A 22,304-nucleotide genomic window follows, 5' to 3' on the forward strand; every position below is an offset into this window, starting at 1 on the left:
GCACCTAGTCAGCAGAAAAGGAGCTTGTGCCTTAGGCATGCTAACTGCAGTAGCAAGTAGGACATTTTAACTTGATTAAGGATCCATATCAGATCTGGTTATCTTGAAAGGAAACAGAATGAATTCCCTGAGTACATTGAAGGCTGTGATTAAGTAGCAGCTCAGTGGAATTAAACACAATACGCAGGGGCGTGCCCCAGTCTTGCATGTCAGCACCTCCAGTTCTTCATGAACACCTACTCTAAGCATATGCATTAACTTGCTTTGAGGACTGGCTCTTCTGTGGTTTTTAGATTCTCTTCCAGATTTGAAAAAAACCAACAACCACATACATTTCCACAAAAATTTCATCAACTGCCTTAGCACAGTATCATGCAAGAGAAGTGTTCAACTATTAGTCTAGCAAAGAAAATCTGTAGTAGGTCAGAATCGATTACTTTAACAGCTGCACGCTAGTGCGAATGCAGCCAAATGGAGTCTCTTGACTATAAGAACAGTTTCAACTACCAAAAATGACTCCTGGGGCTGTTGGAATGTGAGCAGCTATAAGGGTGTTTATTCCACGTTCACTTTCGAACACTTGAGGATTATACAAAAGCAATTATGAAAATATAATCACAGATATATCTGTAAGAAATTATTATTACTTTTTATTTACAAACCCAGTTGAATAGAGCCTCACCAAGAAGCCAAACTGATAAGCTTTAAACCCCTTTGATTTCAAAGTTAGAGAGAAAAAGTAGAGTTGCATTATCATGCTCCTTGCTTTCATCTTCCATAGAGATGTGCCTATGTAAAGGCAGAAAGCAACAGCCAATATGCTAACACATCCAAGAGCTGCACAGATACGAATTTGCACCTTGGGAAGCTAATTTTTGTATTTAGTGTTGCTACTGCTTCATCAAAATCAGTCAGGTATTTGAGGTAAGAAAAACTAGAGTGTAAAAGATGTGGAAAAGAAACAAGCCAACTCCATACAAGAATATCAGCACTAAAATCTGGCATTATGGAAAAGAGTAAGGAAAAAAAATTGAGGAAAATAATGAGCAGGAAAAAAAAGGGGGGGAAAAGAAAATGCATACATGATACTTACATATGTTAACTAATATACTTCAAATAATCCACTGAGTGTAAATGGTGTTATTTTATAAAATAATGTTATGTAATGTGTACTGAAGCACATAATTTGATATTTGTAACAAATAATGCAGGACCAAACAGTATAAAACCTAGACATGTATACCCCACAAAAAGTGGCCAGAGAATTCTTATGTTAGTTATATAAATACCTCAAATCCTAACAAAAGCAAACAAACCACCACCACAAAAAAAAACCCCAACACAAAGCCCTGAAAAACACTTCACCCCCAAAAAACTAAACAAAAAACTCCCAAACATTTATTTCAAACAAATAGTAACATTCCTACCAACAGGAGACTCAGGTGTCAACCCCATGCTCTGAAGCAACGCTTCAGCTTCTCTTCTCTTCTTTTCAAGATCAGATTCTTCCTGTACTGGAAGAACTTCTTTCTTTTGGTCAGTCTAAAAATGATTCAATAATTAAGTTATAGCATTTAACATCATTTAATCTTTCATTTATTTTGAGACCCCACAGTGTTTTTTGTAATACTGAAACCTATCATCAAGTAGGTTAGATATTCAATTTCAATAAATCTGATGGTTCTTTTTAGTAGATAAAGTAAAAAGACAGGAATGACAACATTCTGAAGCTTTGGTACTGTCTTTGAAGGACATATATAAACATGCAAAAAGTGTCTGCTTATTTGCCAAAATGACTAACACTTCATAAAATTAAGAGTACCTTTTTTACACTAATCCTAAACACTGTAACATGCAAACGGTGAAAAAAACATCCTGTACCTGGGCATAAAATTATTTTAGAGACAGTCATATGATAAATATTTTAAAATTACAATAACTGTATCAAAAGAAAGTAGTTTTAAGTTGTGTTATCTGCTACATAGAAAAAAGTAAACCCCCACCCCCTTTCATTTAGAAATAATGCAAGCTCTATTGCAAAAGATGCTGAATACTCCGTATCTTTCTACCCTTAGTTAACTGCTTTTTAAAAAGCAATTCTGGCAATACATTGTTAAAAGATCATTAGGAAATAATTTGAGCTATTTCCTTCTCCTTTTTGTCTGAATCATGTAGTTGGCAACTGCCCAGTCTTCAGTTATATGCTGATTTAGAACACCAACTACATCATAACCAAAACACAGAGAAGTAATGAAAAAGTACCCCAAAACATTCCAGCAAAAGTTTCTTTTATGAGGTATAATTTGCATTCAGGAGAAACAGCAATATGTCACTGATTGTCACATACTTGAGCAGCAAGAAAGCCACAAGACTGTTAACATACTAAATCCAAAACACAAGTACCGTATACATCCTGAGTGTTACTCTGGTTTTAAAGTTCAGCCTATAGATAGGTCAAAGAGCAGAATAACATAGCACATTGTACAATGATAATACTGACAGTCAGACAATTCCTATGGGTATGCTCAGAACCCTACTTCAGAAATGAGTTCTTTAAATAACAGCAATCACAACTCATTAAGTAGAGCTTTCATGCGATAGATCAGAGTGATTTGATTAATGACGTCACATGCACACAAGTAGTTCTGAACTTTATGCTAGTGTAAGATACTAATTTTTGTGGGCTTTTTTAAAATCCAACTTATCATACGGACAGTTGTAAAGAAAACAGTAGGTGTTCATATTATCAGAAAATGAAAGTGCTGCATTTGTATTAGCACCCACCACTAAAAAGACACTCCCTGAATAGGACACAGAAAATGATTATGTGAACCTACCCTTAAATTTTGGGCAAGTTACATATGCAAAGTCAATTTTCAAAGTGAAAATTATTTCTTACTTCTTTTTTCTTTCTTTCTTCCTCCTTTCTCTTCTTCTCCTCTCTGATTTGAGCTAATCGCTGCTTCTTGCGCTCCAACTCCGCCTTCAGTTCACTTTTGTCAGACATGGCTGAAACACTGATCAACAGCAATCATGTCACTGCTTGGCTTTTGTTTGGTTTTTTGTTTTGTTGTTGTTGGGTTTTTTTAAAGACAGCAGCTTTTCTTTCCAGAAGGTATCCTCAAAGAAATTACACTAGCTTACCAAAAACAGCTTACCAGAAGCCTGAGAAGTCAACAATAATTGAAAAAACCCACATTCCTATTTCTGTTTTTCTTTCACCTAACACATTTTCAATACTTAAGTAATTGATTTAAAACAAACAGACAGAACTATGACATGGTGATGGCATCCACTTCCAAGGTAGGTCTGATGCTCTTTGAAGGAACTACTGTGAAAGAAACCTTCGGCACTGAAGATGTGAGTATTTGATTTTGCCACAGGATTTCTGCAGCTACAAAGACTGTGAGACTGAAGACAGCAAGGAAAGCAGCAATGCAATATTTCTTTCACTTTTCACTTCAACAGCTAAATATTGGCATGCTACAACTTAACAGTATGTGAGCTATATATCCTTCTACAAACTCATATATGACTCAAAATAAAGATTTATTAAAACATTTAGTAGGATTACTATAAATTACAAGACAATGTAAGTACAAGTGTAGTGGTCAAAGAAAACTGTAAAATACATGCATTATAATTTTTTTCCCGCAAAACTACTACACTGCTAATAAACTGGTGGATCGTTTAGAGACAAAAATGATACAGAAAGTTTTTTTATATAACTAACTCAAATACAAACAAGACAGTCAACAACAAAAGGTGGAAACCCTGTAACTTTAGAACTTCACAAAAAATTAGAACACAGGTATGAAAAACTCTGTGAATGGGCTAGGTGAAGATTTCACTTTTACCGTTTTTAAGGAAAGTCAAGTCAGCAAAGAAAATGCACAAGTGGTCCTACAACAAATGAGGGAACTATAAATGCTTTTACACTAAGCTTGACAATGAGGATACAAGATGAAGCGTTAGTAATATGACTATGTGCTAATGCAAAATTAAGAATACTTTCAAGTGTTTGCACAGCACAGCTAAGCACAGAAAGGGATGCAAAATGTTGCAAGCCTCATACGTCTAATCCCATATCTTAGTAATACGTATATAGGAGTAAATGTATGTATTCCTCCATGTCATCTTTAAACATTAAAGTGCTAATAAATAAACAACCTTTTATATAAATAAATACGGTCGGTATTTTCAAACGGCATTCCCGTGTCCCTTTAGAAGAACACTAGGAAAACGGGTTGTCACACCATGGATTGCCGCCCGTCCAGAGCCGGCCCGGGGAAGCAAAGCAGCACAAACCGAGCGAACTCGAGGAGAGCGGCGCGCACCCCGCCCCGCCTGGAGCTGACCGCGCTACCAACCTGGTGCCATCAGAACCAAAATCCCCACCCAAATCCTACAAGGGCCGTCCCGGGGAGAGCGCCCGGCAGCCCTGACAGGGTCGCACCACGCCCCGCGGCCCGGGAGAAAGCAGCACTCCCCACTAAGTGCGCCCCGGCGCGGGCCACCCCTGGCCCCACCCTGCTGCCGCGGCCTCGCTGCATAGGGCGAGGCCGAAGGAAGGCGCGTTCCCACCGGGCCGCAGCAGCGCCAGGCACGGCCCGGCTCCCTGCGCACCTGTACGCGGCTCCTGCCCGCGGTTCCTGCCCTGCGCCCGCCGCCCTCAGCCCCGCGCCCCTTCCGCCGCCGCACAAAGGCGCCGACAGCTGGCAGGCGGCTCCCTACGGCAGACAACGAGGGTCAAACCAGCTCCCAAGGCGTTGCGGGATGCGCAGATATTTACGGGAACTGCGGAAGGGCACGGAGATCTGCGCAGTAAAGCACCCAATTCCCCACTCGTCCGCACCGTCAGGGCCGGAGATCGGAAAGGAATTAACACGGGGAAAGAGCGCAAAGCGACGCGGGGATGGGGCGCTTCCCGAGGCCCGGTGCCACACCCCTCCCGCGGGGCGCTGGCTGGGGAAGCCGCTTGCAGAACAACGACGACCAGTATGCAGCGCGCGCCGCTGTGTCGGTCTCGTCGCAGGCGCTCCCCGGGCGTGAGTGCGGAGGGCCCGCGCGTTGCATGATGGGAACTGTAGTCTTCCGGTGTGGGAACCCACCGGCAGTTCGGGCTCAGCGCCCGCGAGGTCCGGGCAACGAGCGCCACCGCCTGCCGTGGAGTGTGCGCGCGCATGCGCGCCGTGCCCTGCTTCGGTGGTGGTGGGGGCGCGGGGCGACCTCGCCTCACGGAGGCCTCGGCAGCGGTCCCGGGCAGGGCAGAGCGGGCTGAGGCGGGATCCATGGGCGGGACAGCGCTTTCGCCTCTGCTTTGGCTTCCGGGCGGTGAGGGAGGATTCGCGTTAGCCCCCTCCCGCAGCCGAGCGTGAAAACGAGTCGTTTCGGTGCGGACACTGAAGGAACTGTATGGTTTTACCGCGGGGCCCTCGTGCGGCCCGTAGCCATAATCCCTCCAGTGACCTGGGAATAAGGAGTATAAAAGCCTGATTCGATGTGAGCGTCAGGCGAGTGACAAAGTGGCCGCTGGAAATTGCGCTCTGTGCGTGTCAGCCGGTGGCGTTGGACTGCCCTGGCCACACGGCGTTCCCATCATGAGATTTGTCCAGGAGTGGTTACACAGCTCATTTTGATACAGTTCCAAACCGGTAGCAAGTGACTTTGCTGTTCCCCACTCGTCCTAAAGTAATAAGTACATTGTCACTTGTATCCTGTGGAAACCTGTATCAAAATCCTTTACCTGTTTTTGGTAACTGCTGGGCTAGTGCTACTGACTACTATCTCAGGTCCCCCAGCCTGGTGGTCTGCCAGAACTGTGCTTACCAAAGCAGAATTACGTGGAAGATTGCTGTAGTTCAAGCGGAGTATATGTTCACAACACCCTATGAAATGAAGCTTTTTGGAGGTAGTAACTATCAAATCCAGAGCAGGTTAAATTTTCTACTATTACAGAATTGGAATAATTTATTTGCAATGACTGGATCTACAAATAGTTATGCCTGGTGAGTGTATTTTTGAAACTTGTCCTGACAAGCAGTGGAAAAAGGCTGTATTTGCAGTCCGGCTTTGTTGCAATCCTGTTAGATATCATAAACTGAGCAGGTTGGTTGGTACTTCGTTGGGATAGCTGCTAGGAAAACTTCAATTGCTCCAGGAATCAGTGTTGATTATTTACTTTGCTGTAGTCTTCCATGTGAGTCATGGTTCGTACTATACCTTAAAAAAACCTGTCTGTTGTCTAGATGACTTCTGACCATTTAATAACCTCCATACATTTTGTAAGAGTTTCTCCCCTCTTTCCTGCGAGATGGACATGGACATTTTTTTTCTGTTGTGTCCAAATAAGGTGATGGTGAATGACGGGTCCTTTCTGAGATGAGAACCCTTTTGCAGTCTGGTAACCTTTGGCACAAAACATACACTAGTGAATGGTGCAGCACTTGAGAGTGATTCCCTGCCAAGAACTATAGAAAATAGGTTTACCAGCTGAAAATTTCCAAGTTCTTCCTCAGTGTAGTCTGCATACGGTACTCTCGAATTTTTTCTATTGTGTGGTTAAGACAGGACGTAATGAGAGCTTCTTAAGGTATACTGTAGGGCACAAAAACCTGCACTAGTTCTAGTGGTTTTATGAGGGAGTATGAGAACTGCCAAAGAGATCAGCTCAAAGGAACTGTTTTCAGATATGTTGTACACTAGGCTATATTCTGCCCTCAGTGTGTGCACCTGTTTCCCATTGACCTTTATGGAAGTCTGTGTGCTCATCAAAAGAGGAGAATACGTTTGAATATTGGTTAAGATCATAATGGATTCCTTTTGTATGGATTATGTTAGCATTACTAGCCAAAAATATCATAGGGTAAATAAGGAGACAGAAAGTGTGCACTTTTTTCCTGCTGCAACTGTTAGCTCTAACAGTTAAATTTTAATATTTTCACATTGTTATGAGATTAGTAGAGTCACTGAATCACAGCATCAGTCAGATCTATTTCATAAAGACTGGTGCCATGGAGTCATTTTACTGAAAACAGAAATGGATAGAATTTGTTTCTTTTCTGGTTCCTTAATAAGAAACTTGCTGATATGATGGAAGAAGCTCTGAAAAATTACTTGCATTCAGAGCGCAGTTAAACTATAAAGCAAACACATAAGCATCAATTTTTCATATAAAAATTTTCTCCGTATACCTCCTACTTCTTAGCTTAAATCTTTACTTTTAACATGAGTTGCAAGGCAGTAGATAGTTGAAAATGCATTTATTACTAGCAGAAGCCAAGCTCTGTATTTACACCATATTTACAAAACACTTGAGCAGAAAGGTGATGGCCAAGTGAATCACCTGTAGCAATTACTGTTACAGTAACAGTGATGTTTAAACTTTACATAATTTGGAATGTTTGTAAGGGGTAGTTCGGTGCATCTTGCAATACCTTTTATGCAAGCAAACTTATATTTTGAAAGTCTGGTTGTCTGTCAGTGAAGACTGTTGCAACTAAACTGTATTTGAATTTGATTCAGATTTTTGTTCCATTTCAAAAATGTTAAAATCAATCAATGAGAACCTGCAAAATTACTGTGCATTGCTATGAAAAAAAATAACAGAAAAAGTTTTAAATTCAAACCATGTAAATAAACATGATTTGAATAGCTAAACTCATGTACTTGTTAATTTAAGACTAGTTTAATGCTTTATACTCCAAACAAACAATATCTCCTCTTACTTATTTATGGATAGGTTTTCTAGGCAAACACATTATATGGTGTTAACCTGTTTGTTGATTGTTTTTTAAAACAGGATTAATTTTTTTCTTTCTGCTTTGCTTGAACTAAATTTGGCCACATTAATATCCCATTTGACAAGTGTTTATGTTTTCTTGTGAAATAGTTTGACCTATGCAAGTAGTTTATTTTTAAAAATAACACGTTTTGAACAGAAGTAATCTGTTTAGGTTTGAATGGTACATTCATGGTAGATAATTCAATGCCCTCGACTACATGAGTGCATATGTATTGAAACAGAAAAAGAGACAAAACTGCAAAAGGCCTTGTAAATGGAATATATATATGTGTGTGTGTGTGAATTTGTATAGACCTAAGTAAGTGTACATGTTTGCCATGACACATGGTTTTGAGAATCAAGAAATCCAAACTTTTCTTCAATAAATGCTTTTAACCATAGGTGTCATCACCACAGGTCTTGATGGCTGTTAGTGTTCACCTTTCCATTGAGTCAAATCTGTCATTTCTGTCAAAAAAAGTTTTACGAGGTATGAGCCTACTTGTCTTAGAGACAACAGTTTGTGGTTTTGTTTAGTTAGATTTGCTACTGGAATCTCTTCTATCTGGGTATTTTTAACCAGAGATTAGATAGAAAGCAGATTGGACTAGATCTCTGATATCCTTCCCAAGTCTGTTCCTAGAGTGCTTTGACCAACAGATGTAAATCTTCTCATGGAACACATTGTTGAATAGCAATCTGGACTCTTAGACAGCTCTAGTATTTTATAATTGAAGTTTGACACTCTGCAAAAAATAATTTCAAAAAAATTCAATCCTTCTTCCAGGAAAAACTCATAAAATTTAAATTTAATTTCATTAGAATATTAACTATAGTTTTATAGTTGGGACTTGCATTTATTTTACAGTAAATAGAACATGTTCAGATATTCTTCTGGAACAAATCTACACATACAATTTGGTAGTTTTTGCTCTGCATTACATATACAAAGCACAGTCTAATCTGTTAAATTTAATTTTTTTACAGCAATATTGCAAGAAATAAACGGCATTATTTTTGTTAGTATTGTGTATGCTGTTAATGCTTGCAAGCTCCAACACATTCACAGATCTGTTTGTAGGAGCAAAATGTATTTACAGTTGGTTTTAAAGTCAGTGGAAGTATGTTATATTTAAGGAATACTGTCATTAATCAGGAAAATTATTTTTAATTTCATATAGTTATATAGAATTGTATCTTTTCTTGCTATTCATTCTAGTAAAGATGGTTGCAATTCAGGAATGAGGTAAAACATCCATTCTATATGCTTAATTCATTGTATGTGTCCACAGACAATTACTGCTCAGCTGTTGTGATATATTTATGTCAACAATTAAGAGTCCAAGAGGAAGTAAAAAATGTGGATCAATGCGATTTTATAGTTTTCTGCTTTTCATTTTTATATTTAGTAATAAATCTTGCATTTTGTAGCATTTTTTTCTCTGAGAGAAAAAAGCTTGTGGCTAGTACATAAAACAATTCATCTTAAAAGGACTGTTTTTTCACCCCTTGTCCTTGCTCTGAATTGTGGGGTCAAGTGACTTAAGTCATATCTTTTTCACCTTGTTGTCATCGGAGGAAAAGTGGTGTTTTGCCCTGGGTAGTTTGTGTCTCTGGTTACTAGGTTACAAACATATCTTTATTTTTTCTTAGTCTCAGTTGCTTAATGTGTCAAATTAACCATCCTGATTTCAACAGCAATATTCCTTACTGCTAAAGCTATGTGATTTGATATTTGAAAGGAAGCCTTTTGAATGGAAGGCACCATATATAATTTGGAGTGTTATTAAAATCATAGCTGCGTGAAATAGTTCATAACTTCCTTCCCAGAAAGGAAATCAACATCTGAATCATACCAAATTGTGATTTCTGGGCTCTTCTTCCTGCCACATTTCAGAAGCTGACAGAGTTACTCTTCTGACATAGGTATAAAGTAAAGGTGGCAAATACTATGCAGAGTTTTACAGGAGTTAACCCAAAATCAGTCACAGATATTCAATTGCTGGTTAAAAATTGCCCTTCCATCTCTTAGTCCATCTCTGATTGATTCAGAAGAATATACAAGTTTTCTTAAATATCAAACAGTATGTAGAAGTAAGCATTTTAAACGACTGCAAACTAAATTTGTGAAGTTAAAACATGACCTCCATAGAGTGGAAATTTTTATGGGCCATTGTTTGAACTCCTGATATGTACTAAAGCAAATTTCATATTTATTTCCATTGGGAAGGCAAATTACTTTTCATAGAAAAGGATCAAAAGCATCAGAGTGGATATGGTATGTTAATAATAGGAGGTAGGACAGTGAGGGTAGAAGAACTGATGGGACACTTATGGTTCAAAGAATTCAGCACTTTTCATTTATGCTGGAAAAAATGTAAATTATGTCACCCTCGCCTCCTAGTGCAAAGTTATCAGACAGACAATCACTAAGTGACATTAAAATGGCTGGAATGTTATTTACTTCTATTTATTTCTTTTGGAAATCTTGCAATATCTTACTGCAAATGAAACAAAAATCCACAAAAATGAAATAAAGATTTGTCTGTAGTTACAATGCTGGATTACTGTTCTATCTCAAAGCTAATTGAAATCCAAGATGTTTGTATCAAAGCTGTAATGAGACACTGACAAATACCTTTCTGCCCCAGTGGAAATGCAATCTTTCTATTGAACATTTTGTCCTGGTAAATTCCATCTGCACTACGCACAGGCATTTTGCATTTGAATCAAGAAGGTCACTCCTTTGGATCAGATGATATAGTGTACACTCCACTTGCCTTTAGATGAAATTGATCCTTTACTGCATTGAACATAAGACTGTGCATTTTTTACACCTAGTTATCTTATTGTTTCATCTAAATGAATTTGGGATGCTAACACTACCACCCCTTTTTGATCTTTGCACGTATCAGTGAGACAATTCTCTGAAAAGCCTTATTCCTTAGACAGGAATACTTTGAAAATATTCAGTTGCGTTTCTTTGCTAAATAAACCAGAATAAAATCACAGTGTTTCATTTATTGATAGAATTGACTATTTCATAACATTTTCCTCACTTTTGCAGCAGTAAAACAATAGTTCTATGTATAATTACTCAAGTTTGAGTAATCTTAGTATCGAGTAACTGAACTACGTATTCAACATTGTGGTTGTTTTACTCATAAATAATGCCATTGACTTCAGTGAAGAGAGGCACCATAAAACTGAATGGCAGTTGCACTGTGTTCACTCTTCAGTGTTAAAACTTTCATTACCTTTGGAAATGTGACCTTTTTTTTTTTAATATAAAAGAAATGGTACTGAGTGTAGGTACAAAAGTGTGTAGATTATTTGTACAAAAACAAAGGGAAGAAATCTCTAGCTATGGAAGGAATAATGTAAAATGCATAAATAGCAGCTAGGTCTCTGCAGATATGAACCTGTTCTTATTTAAATCAATGGAAATGTCACTGCTGACTGCAGTAAAGGCTGCATCAAGACCTCAGCTCTTTCTGAAAATCAATTAGATGCGTTTCATGCCTCTGAAAATCTTTCTCTAAATTACAGATGGAAACCAATCAATTAGGTCTTAGAGTTCATTTTATTAAAATAAATCCCACAATATTTTGTAAAATGAAAGGAAATGCTTAAATTTACTGGCTTTTTATTTATCCAGAAAGATTAAGTAATATCTCTGATTGTCAAACCACCTTGTTTTATTTGCTAGAACATGTAGAACTCAGCAGAATGCTAATGTGACTCTGTGTATTTTGAATTGTTTCTGCACTGTGAAGAACAGTGCTGGTACTAGGAAGTTGAGCAATGAGAAATTGCTCAGGGCTTTGACTAAAATTCATTTTAAACAGACTTTTTGTGTGATACTGTAGCAATTGAAAATTCTGATTCAGTATCTGCTAAGAAAATGTTGGAAATGCTTTTAGAATTTTCTTAACCAACTAAAGTTCAGTAATAGTAGATACCAAAAATATAATTATTAAGGAAGATTAAGCAGTATTTAGTATAAGAAGACTGTGGCTTGTTCTGATTTGCATTTATTTTGAATCTTTCATTGTTCACAGGAGCTCCAGTGATGGCTGAACAGTGCATGACACAAGGTGGCAGGTGGTACAGCATAAGGTTTGCATAAAGCTAACTTTTCTACCATCTTCCTCTGCTGTCTTTCAGATGCAATAACCTGTTTCCTTAACTGCATTATTGTTATATGTATATGTATCTATATGACCATGAGGTCATAAAATGTTGTGTGCTTCACTGTGCTCTATTTACCTGGAGAACAGCATATTCTTTTGAATCTTAGCTAGCTAGACTGCTTTTATAGATTCAAAATTACAACATTAACATCTGTTTTGTGTTTTGTAAGTTGTAACTTAGCTGTATTTTACTTGAGATATTAGACAATATATTTATTATTATAATTATTACATAAACTAAAACTATGTAATGTAGGTAATATATCAATACATGCATGTAGTATGTGTGTTAACTTATGCGTAGTTCTTATAGTAAGGGTATTGAGGTTATTGTTAATTTTATTTAATAAATTCAGGTAGCGAGTCAAGTCAAAAGATGCTCCAAATACCTTATAGCTGTTATAAAACCAGAGAGAAGATATTCAAAACAAAAAAAAAAATTGAAAGTGGTGTTTGAGGTGCTATTATATCTTATGTACTTATAATTAGGAGGGAAAAATTAAAAAAAAAAAAAAGAATGAAAATAAGGTGTTACTGTGTTTGGTAAGTATTTAGTAAAACCAGCTGTATCTGTATATACTTGAAAGTCTGATCCCCACAAACTGCTGAGTGGTTCTCTTCAAACTAAAAATGGAAAAAATGTGACTTGTTAGCCTGACAACAAGCATGATAAGCATTGGCCTAGAGATAATGGCTTTGAAAATTTCATTTAACCTAATGAGAAGAAGGTCATAAAAGAAAATTGCCATTTCAACCAAATAAGTGTAATAATATCAGCTAATGCAGAAACACATTCTGGGAAGAAAGAATAAGCATTGCAAAGCCTGGTATGGCCAGTATGGAATACAGAAATGTATGCAAGTGAGTAAGCATCAAATGAAGGATTATCCCTACTTGTGGAGAATCCATTCCAGCAAGAAATTGAACCATGGGCTGCTGCATCTGAAATTTGTAGGACTCCCTAGAGAGCTAAAAGGGACTCTGCAGGTTCTGTCATCAGTATGCCAAAGATCTGCACTGTACTGTAGTGCACAAAGGTAAGTGTTCCCCAGATTTCCATTTTTAAGGGACTTCTTTCAGAATACAAATCAAACCTTGGTGTTCTGAGTTTTTAAAGGCACAGCAAGGTTCTGTTTGCTGTTGTTTTGCATGTGAATGCAAGAAAGTTCTCATTAAGGTTCTAAAATTGGAGCAAAAATGTTGTTACCTTCTAAAATAGCTTGAAAGGTAAATAGAATGCTACCAGATGTGCAGGCTAACCACAGAAAAAGAGAAAGGATAAGCATTTAAAGAGAAATATTTTATTCATATTTAGCTTGAAGTGGAAAGAGACTGTGCCAAGCAAATAACACAAAGACAACCAGATGTGCAGAACTAGGTGACAGGAGACTGGAGAAGTGTGCAGGATGGAACTTCTGAGGCTGCTGAATAAAGATGTTAGGTATGAATTAGAACTGGTTTTCTACTGACGGATCTGCCAAAATGATGATGCTAGAATATACTGATGCAGGAACATCCTACATATATTGCATATATCTCAAACAACTTCCAGAACACTGTGCTAGACCACACGACTGTCTTTTACTTGGATGCCTGTTTTGCTTGGAAAAGGATTACATTATGAGACTCTGTCTCCGACCTCGAGAGGTAATGCGATCTGTAGAATCAATACTACAAAAGACTTCACAATTTTACTGGATTTTTTAAACTTTGTGTTTTGTATTTTTCCTGCCATGCATTCAGATGGAGGGCTTACTACAGTGTGTTAGACTTCTCATATCGTAAGGAAACCTGTGATACAATTTTTTTTTTTTATTTTAGAAACACAGTGACTCTGTTCTCTCTTAAAGAAACACTGTTCGCTGATTCATTCTGCAAGCTTTCTTAACTCGATTTTGATTTGATCCTGTGTACAGCTGCATAAAGACAGTGGATTAGGGTTTATCATACACAAAACTATTCTGAAGAATCAAGAGATTTTAGCAAAATATGCCAGCAACCAGAACTGTGCAGCCAAGTCCAGTTAAGAAATGGTTAAATACCTTTTGCTACCCTTGAATAAAAAATACTGTTGTAAAACTGACAACGACAGCTAAGAAACATAAGCATATATTGAAGTCAATGAAAACTAATTGGATGAGCTCTCTGACATCAAATCCAGTGTGGTTTGGTTGTATATCTGGAAAGGAAGCTTCATGTTTATGAAAACTAGATTTCAAGGGACATTGTAACAAATTGAAGCACAGCTCTGCCAGTGCTTCTTGACCCAGCGAAACATAAGAGATTTTTAATTTTGTTTATTCTGTAATGAATGGCTGCAGGTATGTAATAACACTGTAATAAACAGCATTGACTTGTGGAATGTTAAGCACACTTTGTAGGTAAGATTTTTCATTATTTCAAGCAAAGAAGAAGTATTCATAATTTTATCTTTTGGTGGATTTACAAATACTTCTACCGCAGAAATGTAGGCTTTCCTCTTAGACCTTCAGTGATAGAGCTCAGCTGAAGTCAATACTTTGGATGTTTTCTGCTGTCCTCTCTTCTCATTATGTTTGTATTACTGACATAAATAGGGGCTCTAGTAAGGAACAAGGAATTTGCTGTACAATGAACTATACAAATAAAAAAGAAAAAAAAGATTGTTCTTCGCTGGCACATCCTATAATCCAAGTATAAAATAGGTTGGACAGAGGTAGACAGCTTAGTCTCAAGCTTAGTATTTAAAAAATCCAAGATGGTATTGGCTGGTATGATAGACAGTGAATTCAGTGTATCAGTGAAGCACTGTCAGGTTTTGGTAAGCATGCATCATAGAACAAGACAGTTTTAAGGGAACAGCTCTGGAGAGCTGGCAAGACTGGATCCTAATAGCTTAGACAGCTAAGAAGACTTCTGTTTTTCTGCATGAAATCCAGTTTGCACATATATTTTTTTTCCAGATTTTATAGAAAAGCACTATGTTTGTAGCTAGTTTTCACTGATAGGGTGTATGTATAGTTGCATACACTGTTGCCTTTTCTTTGGCACTTTCTCCTTTCCTCTCAGAAGGTCTCTTCTGGTTATATTGCTGTTAATCATGGCCAGTTGGTTGCTTTTAAAAAATCTTATTGGACAGGTTTCTGTGTTGGGTCAAAATAGGATATGATGTTTTGTCTTTCTAATCAATCTGATGAACCATGTTCATAATGTCACCTCCCTGACTTGTGGTACAAGTGTGGAAAAGAATTGAGGTAAAGAAGTGCTGTTAGCTGCTGGTAGTTTTGTCCCACTCCTGTGCTTAACCGTACAAATGAATGAAATGACCAAAAGAACTTCTGGAAAGAAGGTGACCTGTTACTCTGTTGGGACAGTCAGTTTTATTCCAAATCTTTACAAAACTAGAAATACTTTATTCTTCAGATGAAATGATGGAAATTTATCTGAGCACATATATTCCAAAGAAGTCCTAAAGCCACCTTTATCATGTATTGGGGAGTTTTATATTGTATTCTGTAGGAATAAATGTGAACTTGCTCTGTCTCTGCATTGAGCCTGCTGACCCTGTTGGAACACAATGAACATAGTAACAGTTTGAGCTAGCAGTGACAAGCCCAAGGTTGGGCTATTAAAGTTGATTATAGCTCCGTGTAAGGGTGTAAAGTGATGCTCTATCTAGTCAACTTTGTGGGGTAGGTTCTTTCATTTTGGGTGGAAGGATGAACAGTCTACCTGCTTGATATGCAGACTCCACATTTAGCTTCATAGAAAAGATAACGAGTCATAATTATGAATATCTATATAGAAGGAAAACATCTAGTAGTAGAGGATCCTTTAGTTACTAGATAAAAGCATAAAATCCAATGATCAAAAGTCGAAGGTAGAGAAATTTAATATATTAATTATGTACTTCAAAAAATTTATTAATTATAGTTTGGAACAGTGTATCTAGGGTAAGAGGAATATTCTATCTATTCTATCTAAATTCTTTAATTGTCATATTTTCTGTATGCTTATGCACAATTTCTGAACTGCTATGGGAGTTACTGACTGAGACCTACAACTTTTTATTTGTAGGAGATCAGAATAGTTCACAGAGGCTGGACTTCACACTCTCTGATCTTCCTGGTAAGACTTCTTGCCCTGAATTTCATCATTAGAAATCTCATTAGCCAACTGTAGGAAATAGAGAGGGGAGAAATAACAATAACTTCTTGTTCCCCACATGCTCTCCTCCCCATGTAAGAGAAATTAAAGTCAAATGCAACATAGCAGGAGATAGTTAAAAAATTAGAGGTTTTGAAACAAGGAAACTCTATGTCAACACTCCACTCTAAAAGCAGGGGAGCAAAATGTAAAACCCTAAACCAAGTCTCAATTTGCCATGATTTGCAAAGGAAATAAATTCTTCTCGAAGGTAGATAATGAGTACACCATAGCCCTCATGGTAATATTGGAGTTATGAATCAGGTTATTAGGTTTATCTTCAAATTAATTCTGTGTTCAGGGGAGTTGCAATAGAATGGTGGATTCACTGGGACTTTGGGTGCTCAAATAAACTTCTAAACTCCAGGAAGCTTGTCCATATACTCCAAATTTAAGGCTTTGCTAGAACTCCTATTCAAGTAACACTGATATTAGAGGTAATCTTTAGCAAATGAGAACATACTGAGCAATTATTATCAGTGGCCCTAAGATGACACTTTTTTTCAAGAAATGCCATTTGAGGATTTGCAGATGATAATTGAATATCTCAAATATTTTCTAGCAGCAAAACCAGCACTGCAAGAGGCATGACTTAATTTAAAGGATCAGTTATTCTTAATAATTGAATTTCATGAGATAATCATAAATGTATAATCAACAAAATGCAAAACCATAAAATCTGTCATTGTAGTTAGAAAATCTGATTTAAATGTCAGAATAAATGTTGCTTGTGTAACTGATCAAATGAAAAGGGAATAAAATTAATTCTTACCCTTTTTTCTGTTAGATACATCTAGTTCAGGAACTCCAGAATATTTACCTCAATAATATTTTGCTATCTTCCAGTTATTGAATTTAAACTTTTATACCAAGTAGATAATATTTATATTTTGTTCAATTATGGTATTTAATTTTATTTATTAGGTATCTAGTATTAGAAAAAATACTAAAATAAATTAAATCACCTGTTAATAATTACATTTGAAAACCTACACCCTCTCAGTGCCAAAGTCCCATTAATTGCCTTCTGCCTTCAGGATTTATTGTGTGCTTACTGTGGAGTCTTGCCTGGCTTGTGAAGTTCCCTACATTTTGATGCAAACTTTTTGCAGTATCTCAAAAAATTGCATTTTCCATCAGTACTGTAGGTTAACAGAAGTCAGTTGTTGGCCAACTGGCTGTAAATTATTTCAAGTTGCACAAGTCTGCCTTATAAGCAAAAATCTTTACCTATTTAAATGTTCAGAGAATGTAATTAAAAACTGAAGAATGTGCAAAAGACTATACAGACAATGAATTGCTAAAATAATTGTAATGATGCACAGTTCTACAGTCACCCTTTTCTCTCTGCTGAAGGACCCTGTGTAGAAGGCAAATCTCTGCCTGACAGATTCTGATAAGAGTTTTTGATAATTACACTTACGTCACAAGGTGCACTATGTCAGTTCTGCATAAAAACAGTACATTGCTTCCATTATAGTTGGACATTTGCATTAAACCACAAATAGTTTCCTTGCTTATCTTTGTTCCTGGTTTGAGACCAGTAGTTTTCTTGCCTTTTATTAGTTGCAGCATAATCTAAAATAGAGGATGAATAAAATAATTGACCAAGAATATAGCTTCCGATATTATTGTCTATGTGCCCCACTCTGTCTTTCCCTTTTCTGTCTCTCCCTAGGGGAAAGCAGTTTTCTTCCTTATGCTAAATCCAGTTCCTATCCACAGCAATCATGTAAATCTTGGCATCAGTCTCACAGCAGAATAGAAAGTCAAATCAGCAGGAAGCTTCCACATGAGAGCAACAGGCAGCTCCAGGAGAAAATAAAAAAACCTACAAGAAAAAAAATCTTTTCAAACTCTTCCATTTATTTTCTTTCAAAAATAAGAGTTCTACTCATTAGAAACCCTCAGGTTTTCTTGTATTTTTGAAGATAATATGCCTTCAAAGAATAACAATTCATTATTCAGCCAGCCTTTCAATGCCTTTTCTTTCAAAGCTTCTTTCTGAATAAACAAATCTATAAAGAGAACAAATTGAAGTTTTTCCTAGTGTTTTACATAGAGACTACACAAGCTGTCTTCTCTCAAAATGAGTCAGACCTGAAATTACAAAGTAACCAAAAATTGTTGGATGTAGCTGGTGGAATTAATTTTATGTATTTTACATACAGACTGGCTCTAAAGCCATAAAATATATTTAATTGAAAATTCAAAATGTTAGATCAAAACCCCAAGGTATTCTTTATTATTATTATTTGATTAGGGATGTTTCAGGTGTTTAGAGATAGGCAAAGGAAGACTAATTAAAATACAAATAACTATCATAAACATGGTGACAACATAATAAGGCTAAAAGTAGGGTTTGTGATATAATTTGCATTTGTACATATTGTACTGATGTACAAGATGTCTTTGTATCCAGTTATTACATTCCACAAGAGTTTACTTTAGAGTGAATTAGTCCTTTAAGGCATTAGGAGGAATTGTCTTACTCAGACTAAACTGAGTTACCCTCCCCAAGATGAGACATTGATTACCCAGGTTTTAAACCAGAGGAAACATACCCAGAAATATAAAGATTTTGTTGCTAGAGCAGAGATTCAGGGAATATGAAGATAGGAGTAAAATGTCCTCAGAAGAACTGGAGAAAGGAGTTTGGGATAAGAAGGAAATGTTAATTAGTGAATGGAGGACATGTAACTCAGTGGCTTGGAAAGAATAATGTTAGTAAGTGCAAATTAATACAGTTTGTAGGAAAATGTGGAGAAATGTCTGAACTGTCACAGGATTGTAGTCACCGCTTCACTTTGTCATAGGATTGTAGTCACCTCTTCACTTAGGAAGAAGACCAAGGCAGTGCTGTGGCAAGCTCAGACCATGTGTAGGTTCCTTGATAGAGTTTCCTATAGTTAGTACCTGAATAACAATTGAAAATAAAAAAAGAGGATCAAACATAGCACACAAGACTCCATGATGACTGACATAGGCTTACAAAGGAAGAAATCAAAAGAAGCACTCCATGTGATTCTGTGCCAGAATATTTGACTTCATATTAAAAGCAGGTGCAAATGGAGTACAGATACAGTCAGAAACTGGAGTAACAGAGAACTCTCCTGTCCCTGAAGTCAACTAAAAGCTCTCGAAGCAATTCTTACTTAAAGATACTTTTTTTTCCAAGTGAAGTAACTGTGGAGGGGATTTGAACAGTTGTTGAATGTGGGAGTTGCTGACCACCTGTATTGCCTGTGAATTTTCTTTCATTTATTTGAGGAGAGCAGTGCTTAGGTCCGTATGCAAACTTTTTCACTCAAATAGTACTTGTGGTTATACAGTTACAGTCCCATGAATAGACAAATTGGTCCTAGGCTTTTGCAGTGCCACCATCAGGGTTCCGCTGCTTGGTGGCAAGGAAGAGTTCATCCAAATCCATCTATAACAGTGCCTTCTTTTCAGAGCTGCAGTCTTTTACGCCAGCCACCAGCTGCATAATTGTCAGTACAGACCAAAGAGCTAGGAAAACTTCTACTGCAGCATTTTAAAATCTGCTGCAGTTCTGGTTTGCTAGGCCCTTGCAACTTCTGCTTACAGTATGCAATAAAGTGAGGACAAAATTTATCTCTGATTTTACATTGCTGCAGATTTTAAAAAAAGCATACCTTTCTACATGGAAATGGATATTTCCTGCTGCTAGTCTTACTAGGTATGGAGACTTGTGAAATGATGGTATCATTCAGTATAATTGTAAATGCAGAAAAAAAAAGTGCTTTATTGTTGTTGAGTAACTGTCTGGCAAATATCATTGTTCACTCCAGGCACCTCATCTGTTATTTGTAGATTATAACTAAAATGTAATTTTTAGGCTTTTTAAGCAAGGTATTTCCATAAAACAATATGAACAGAAGAAATAGTTATAAATGGAGAAGCCACTGTCTGTCTACAGCAAATACTTCATGAAGACTGATCTATCCAGTTCAGAGTACAGGCAAGAAGATTGCTGTCAGGGTGCAATGAAGAATGGCCGGGAGCAGGGCAGGCACAAATTGCAGGAAATGGCAACCAGGTTCAGCTGCTGAGGCAGGTTGACAGATAGGCTGGAAAGTCATTCCACAGGTCTTAACCCGACCTACTGAGGGCCAGAGTCTTGTGGTCACTAGGCAGGTCCAGGGTGATGGGGTCAGGCAGAAATGAGGCTAGGGAGTCAGGTCCAAGAGGATGCAGGCAAGCACTGAGAACAGCCAGGTGGATCTGGATTAGAGCCCTTGGACTCAGGAGCAGGAGTATGGGGTTTGAAGCTCCCAGGTGAGGCTGGTCAGGGCCATTAAAGGCTATCTGTTACTGTGTTCAGGGTCATTATTATCCATTGGCAGTCTTGCATTTGGAACAGACTAAAATGATTAGAGAGGCTGTACCATACTGAACTTTTTTCCAAATTCCTCATTACAGATACAGTAATCACAGCAATGAACAGTCATGTAAATTTTCTTGTATTTTTAATCCCACTCTCTACATCTGATCAGAAACAGGAGCCAGACAGTATTAGTGCTCCCATTGCTGCAGTGATGTACGAGCTATTCCTTAACTGCAACAGCAATTGCTGTTTTTAACAAAAAGATCAAGCACTCAAGCTGAATTGCTAGGGTATTTTAAACTAGTATTTCTACCAGATTCAATAGTCATAACAATAATGAGAGTAATTAATGTTCAGAATTACATGAATTTTTCCACTTTGTTGACCTAAACATGAATAGCAAGCTTCATGAAAAACCGCAGTGCCTTGTCTACATCAGTACTAGTTAGCCATAGGAGACAAAATTACTTCTAGTGTAGACTGAGAGAATGGGTAAGCAAGGAAGATCAAGCAATATCACTAGCATACCATGTAAAAAATAGCTTTCAGTAGTACTGAAACTAGTCCGTTCAGTGGAATAGATCAGAAAACATCATCAGAAAACAAGCCAGTATCCACAAAGAGAGTAGATTAAGAACAGAAGCTGTTAGCATGTATCAGACAGCAGAAGTGTTCTTTTTCGTTATTTGAAATTGGCACTCATGTTCCCCTTTTCAGGATCAATTTTTAATTTTTTTAAGCTGCAAGGTCAAATGGTAAAAGTACTGGAAGTTCCTGGTTTTTTTCTAATTCTTGCTACTCTCTTATCTTGTATATGAACTTATCCCTAAACTTTCGTGCTTTTCTGTTCTCGTTGTTGTGTCTTTTAACCAAGCTTGTATTTGCACAAAAGTTACAAACAGAAGTTTAAGAGCTCTGAGGTAGAGCACAATAAAGAACAATTTCCAACATCAGGAATGAAGAAATACTGTATTCCAAGTGGACCCTTTAAAAGAACAGAGAAGTGGATATATAAGTTCTGACATGACTGTGTGGTTTATGTCTACTAACCTTGTAATTTTGTTTTGAGGCAGACAACTCATCATATTTTATCATCTAAAAGCAAGGCTGGTCTAGCATCTGCTAAAGGCCGTTTTGGTAGTGCTTGCCACCTAGTGGATTAGTGCTTGTACACACATATGAGAAGGATCATCTGCCACAAAAATATTTGACCATCACGCTATTAATCACACTAATATTTAATTATGTCCTGCAGAATTTGAGTACTACTCAATGGAATTTTCTTTTGTTGGAATGAAATGCTTGTGAAAATTGAACTAGAAATTGCAAACATTTTCAAAACTTTTATCCATTTTCTGATAGCTGTATTTGTGACTATGACATGACTTGGAGACCAGCAAAATATGGAATTTGAGAGCCAATGAGTAATCAGTGTACATGGCCATGGATTCACCTGTAAACTCAAGCCCCACGCTAACATATGTTGGCTGGTGCTCTATGATGAGAACATTTGGTGAACATAAATGAGCTCGCTGAAATTTATATCTATTGTTTCTGCTTCTTCTGTAAGAGTTAGCTGGGGCCCTGTCATTTTTTTAGGTTTCTGGTATGTATACAGTAGTAACTGGATTTTCTCAGCTTTACCTCTTCTGTTCTCTTACCTGAATTGCCTGGAATGGTTGTCATCTGTTTTGTTGACCTGGACCTGAATTTCTACCTGACTAATAGTTCACCCTTCATTACTGCCCACTAGTCTTAGAGAGGTCACAAGAGTTGCTCATACCATAACACAATG

At 37.3% G+C, this 22,304-nt stretch overlaps 1 protein-coding gene and 1 long non-coding RNA gene across 7 annotated transcripts in view; one reads left to right on the forward strand and one right to left on the reverse strand.

The window, feature by feature from the left end:
• Window positions 1–5,007, reverse strand: part of DYNC1I2 (dynein cytoplasmic 1 intermediate chain 2) — a 29,113-nt gene extending 24,106 nt beyond the window's left edge. For 3 of the 6 annotated variants that reach the window (XM_032114325.1, XM_032114328.1, XM_032114329.1), the window contains exons 1-3: window positions 4,627–4,727; window positions 2,900–3,017; window positions 1,428–1,542 (exon numbers count right to left, since the gene is read on the reverse strand). In XM_032114325.1, coding sequence (XP_031970216.1) covers window positions 1,428–1,542; window positions 2,900–3,007 — 223 coding nt within the window. In that variant the 5' untranslated portion in view covers window positions 3,008–3,017; window positions 4,627–4,727. Of the gene's footprint in view, window positions 1–1,427; window positions 1,543–2,899; window positions 3,018–4,370; window positions 4,581–4,626; window positions 4,728–4,792 lie in introns of those variants that run through there. The other 3 variants (XM_032114330.1, XM_032114326.1, XM_032114327.1) reach the window with 3 other exon arrangements.
• A 54-nt stretch (window positions 5,008–5,061) lies between these two features.
• Window positions 5,062–16,238, forward strand: LOC116446476. The gene is made up of 3 exons (XR_004241241.1): window positions 5,062–6,008; window positions 11,845–11,902; window positions 16,033–16,238. It is a non-coding gene; the product is annotated as an uncharacterized LOC116446476 (long non-coding RNA).
• Window positions 16,239–22,304: the final 6,066 nt, after the last annotated feature.

The sequence above is a fragment of the Corvus moneduloides genome, chromosome 7 (genome assembly GCF_009650955.1).
Source record: "Corvus moneduloides isolate bCorMon1 chromosome 7, bCorMon1.pri, whole genome shotgun sequence".
Lineage (NCBI taxonomy): Eukaryota > Metazoa > Chordata > Aves > Passeriformes > Corvidae > Corvus > Corvus moneduloides.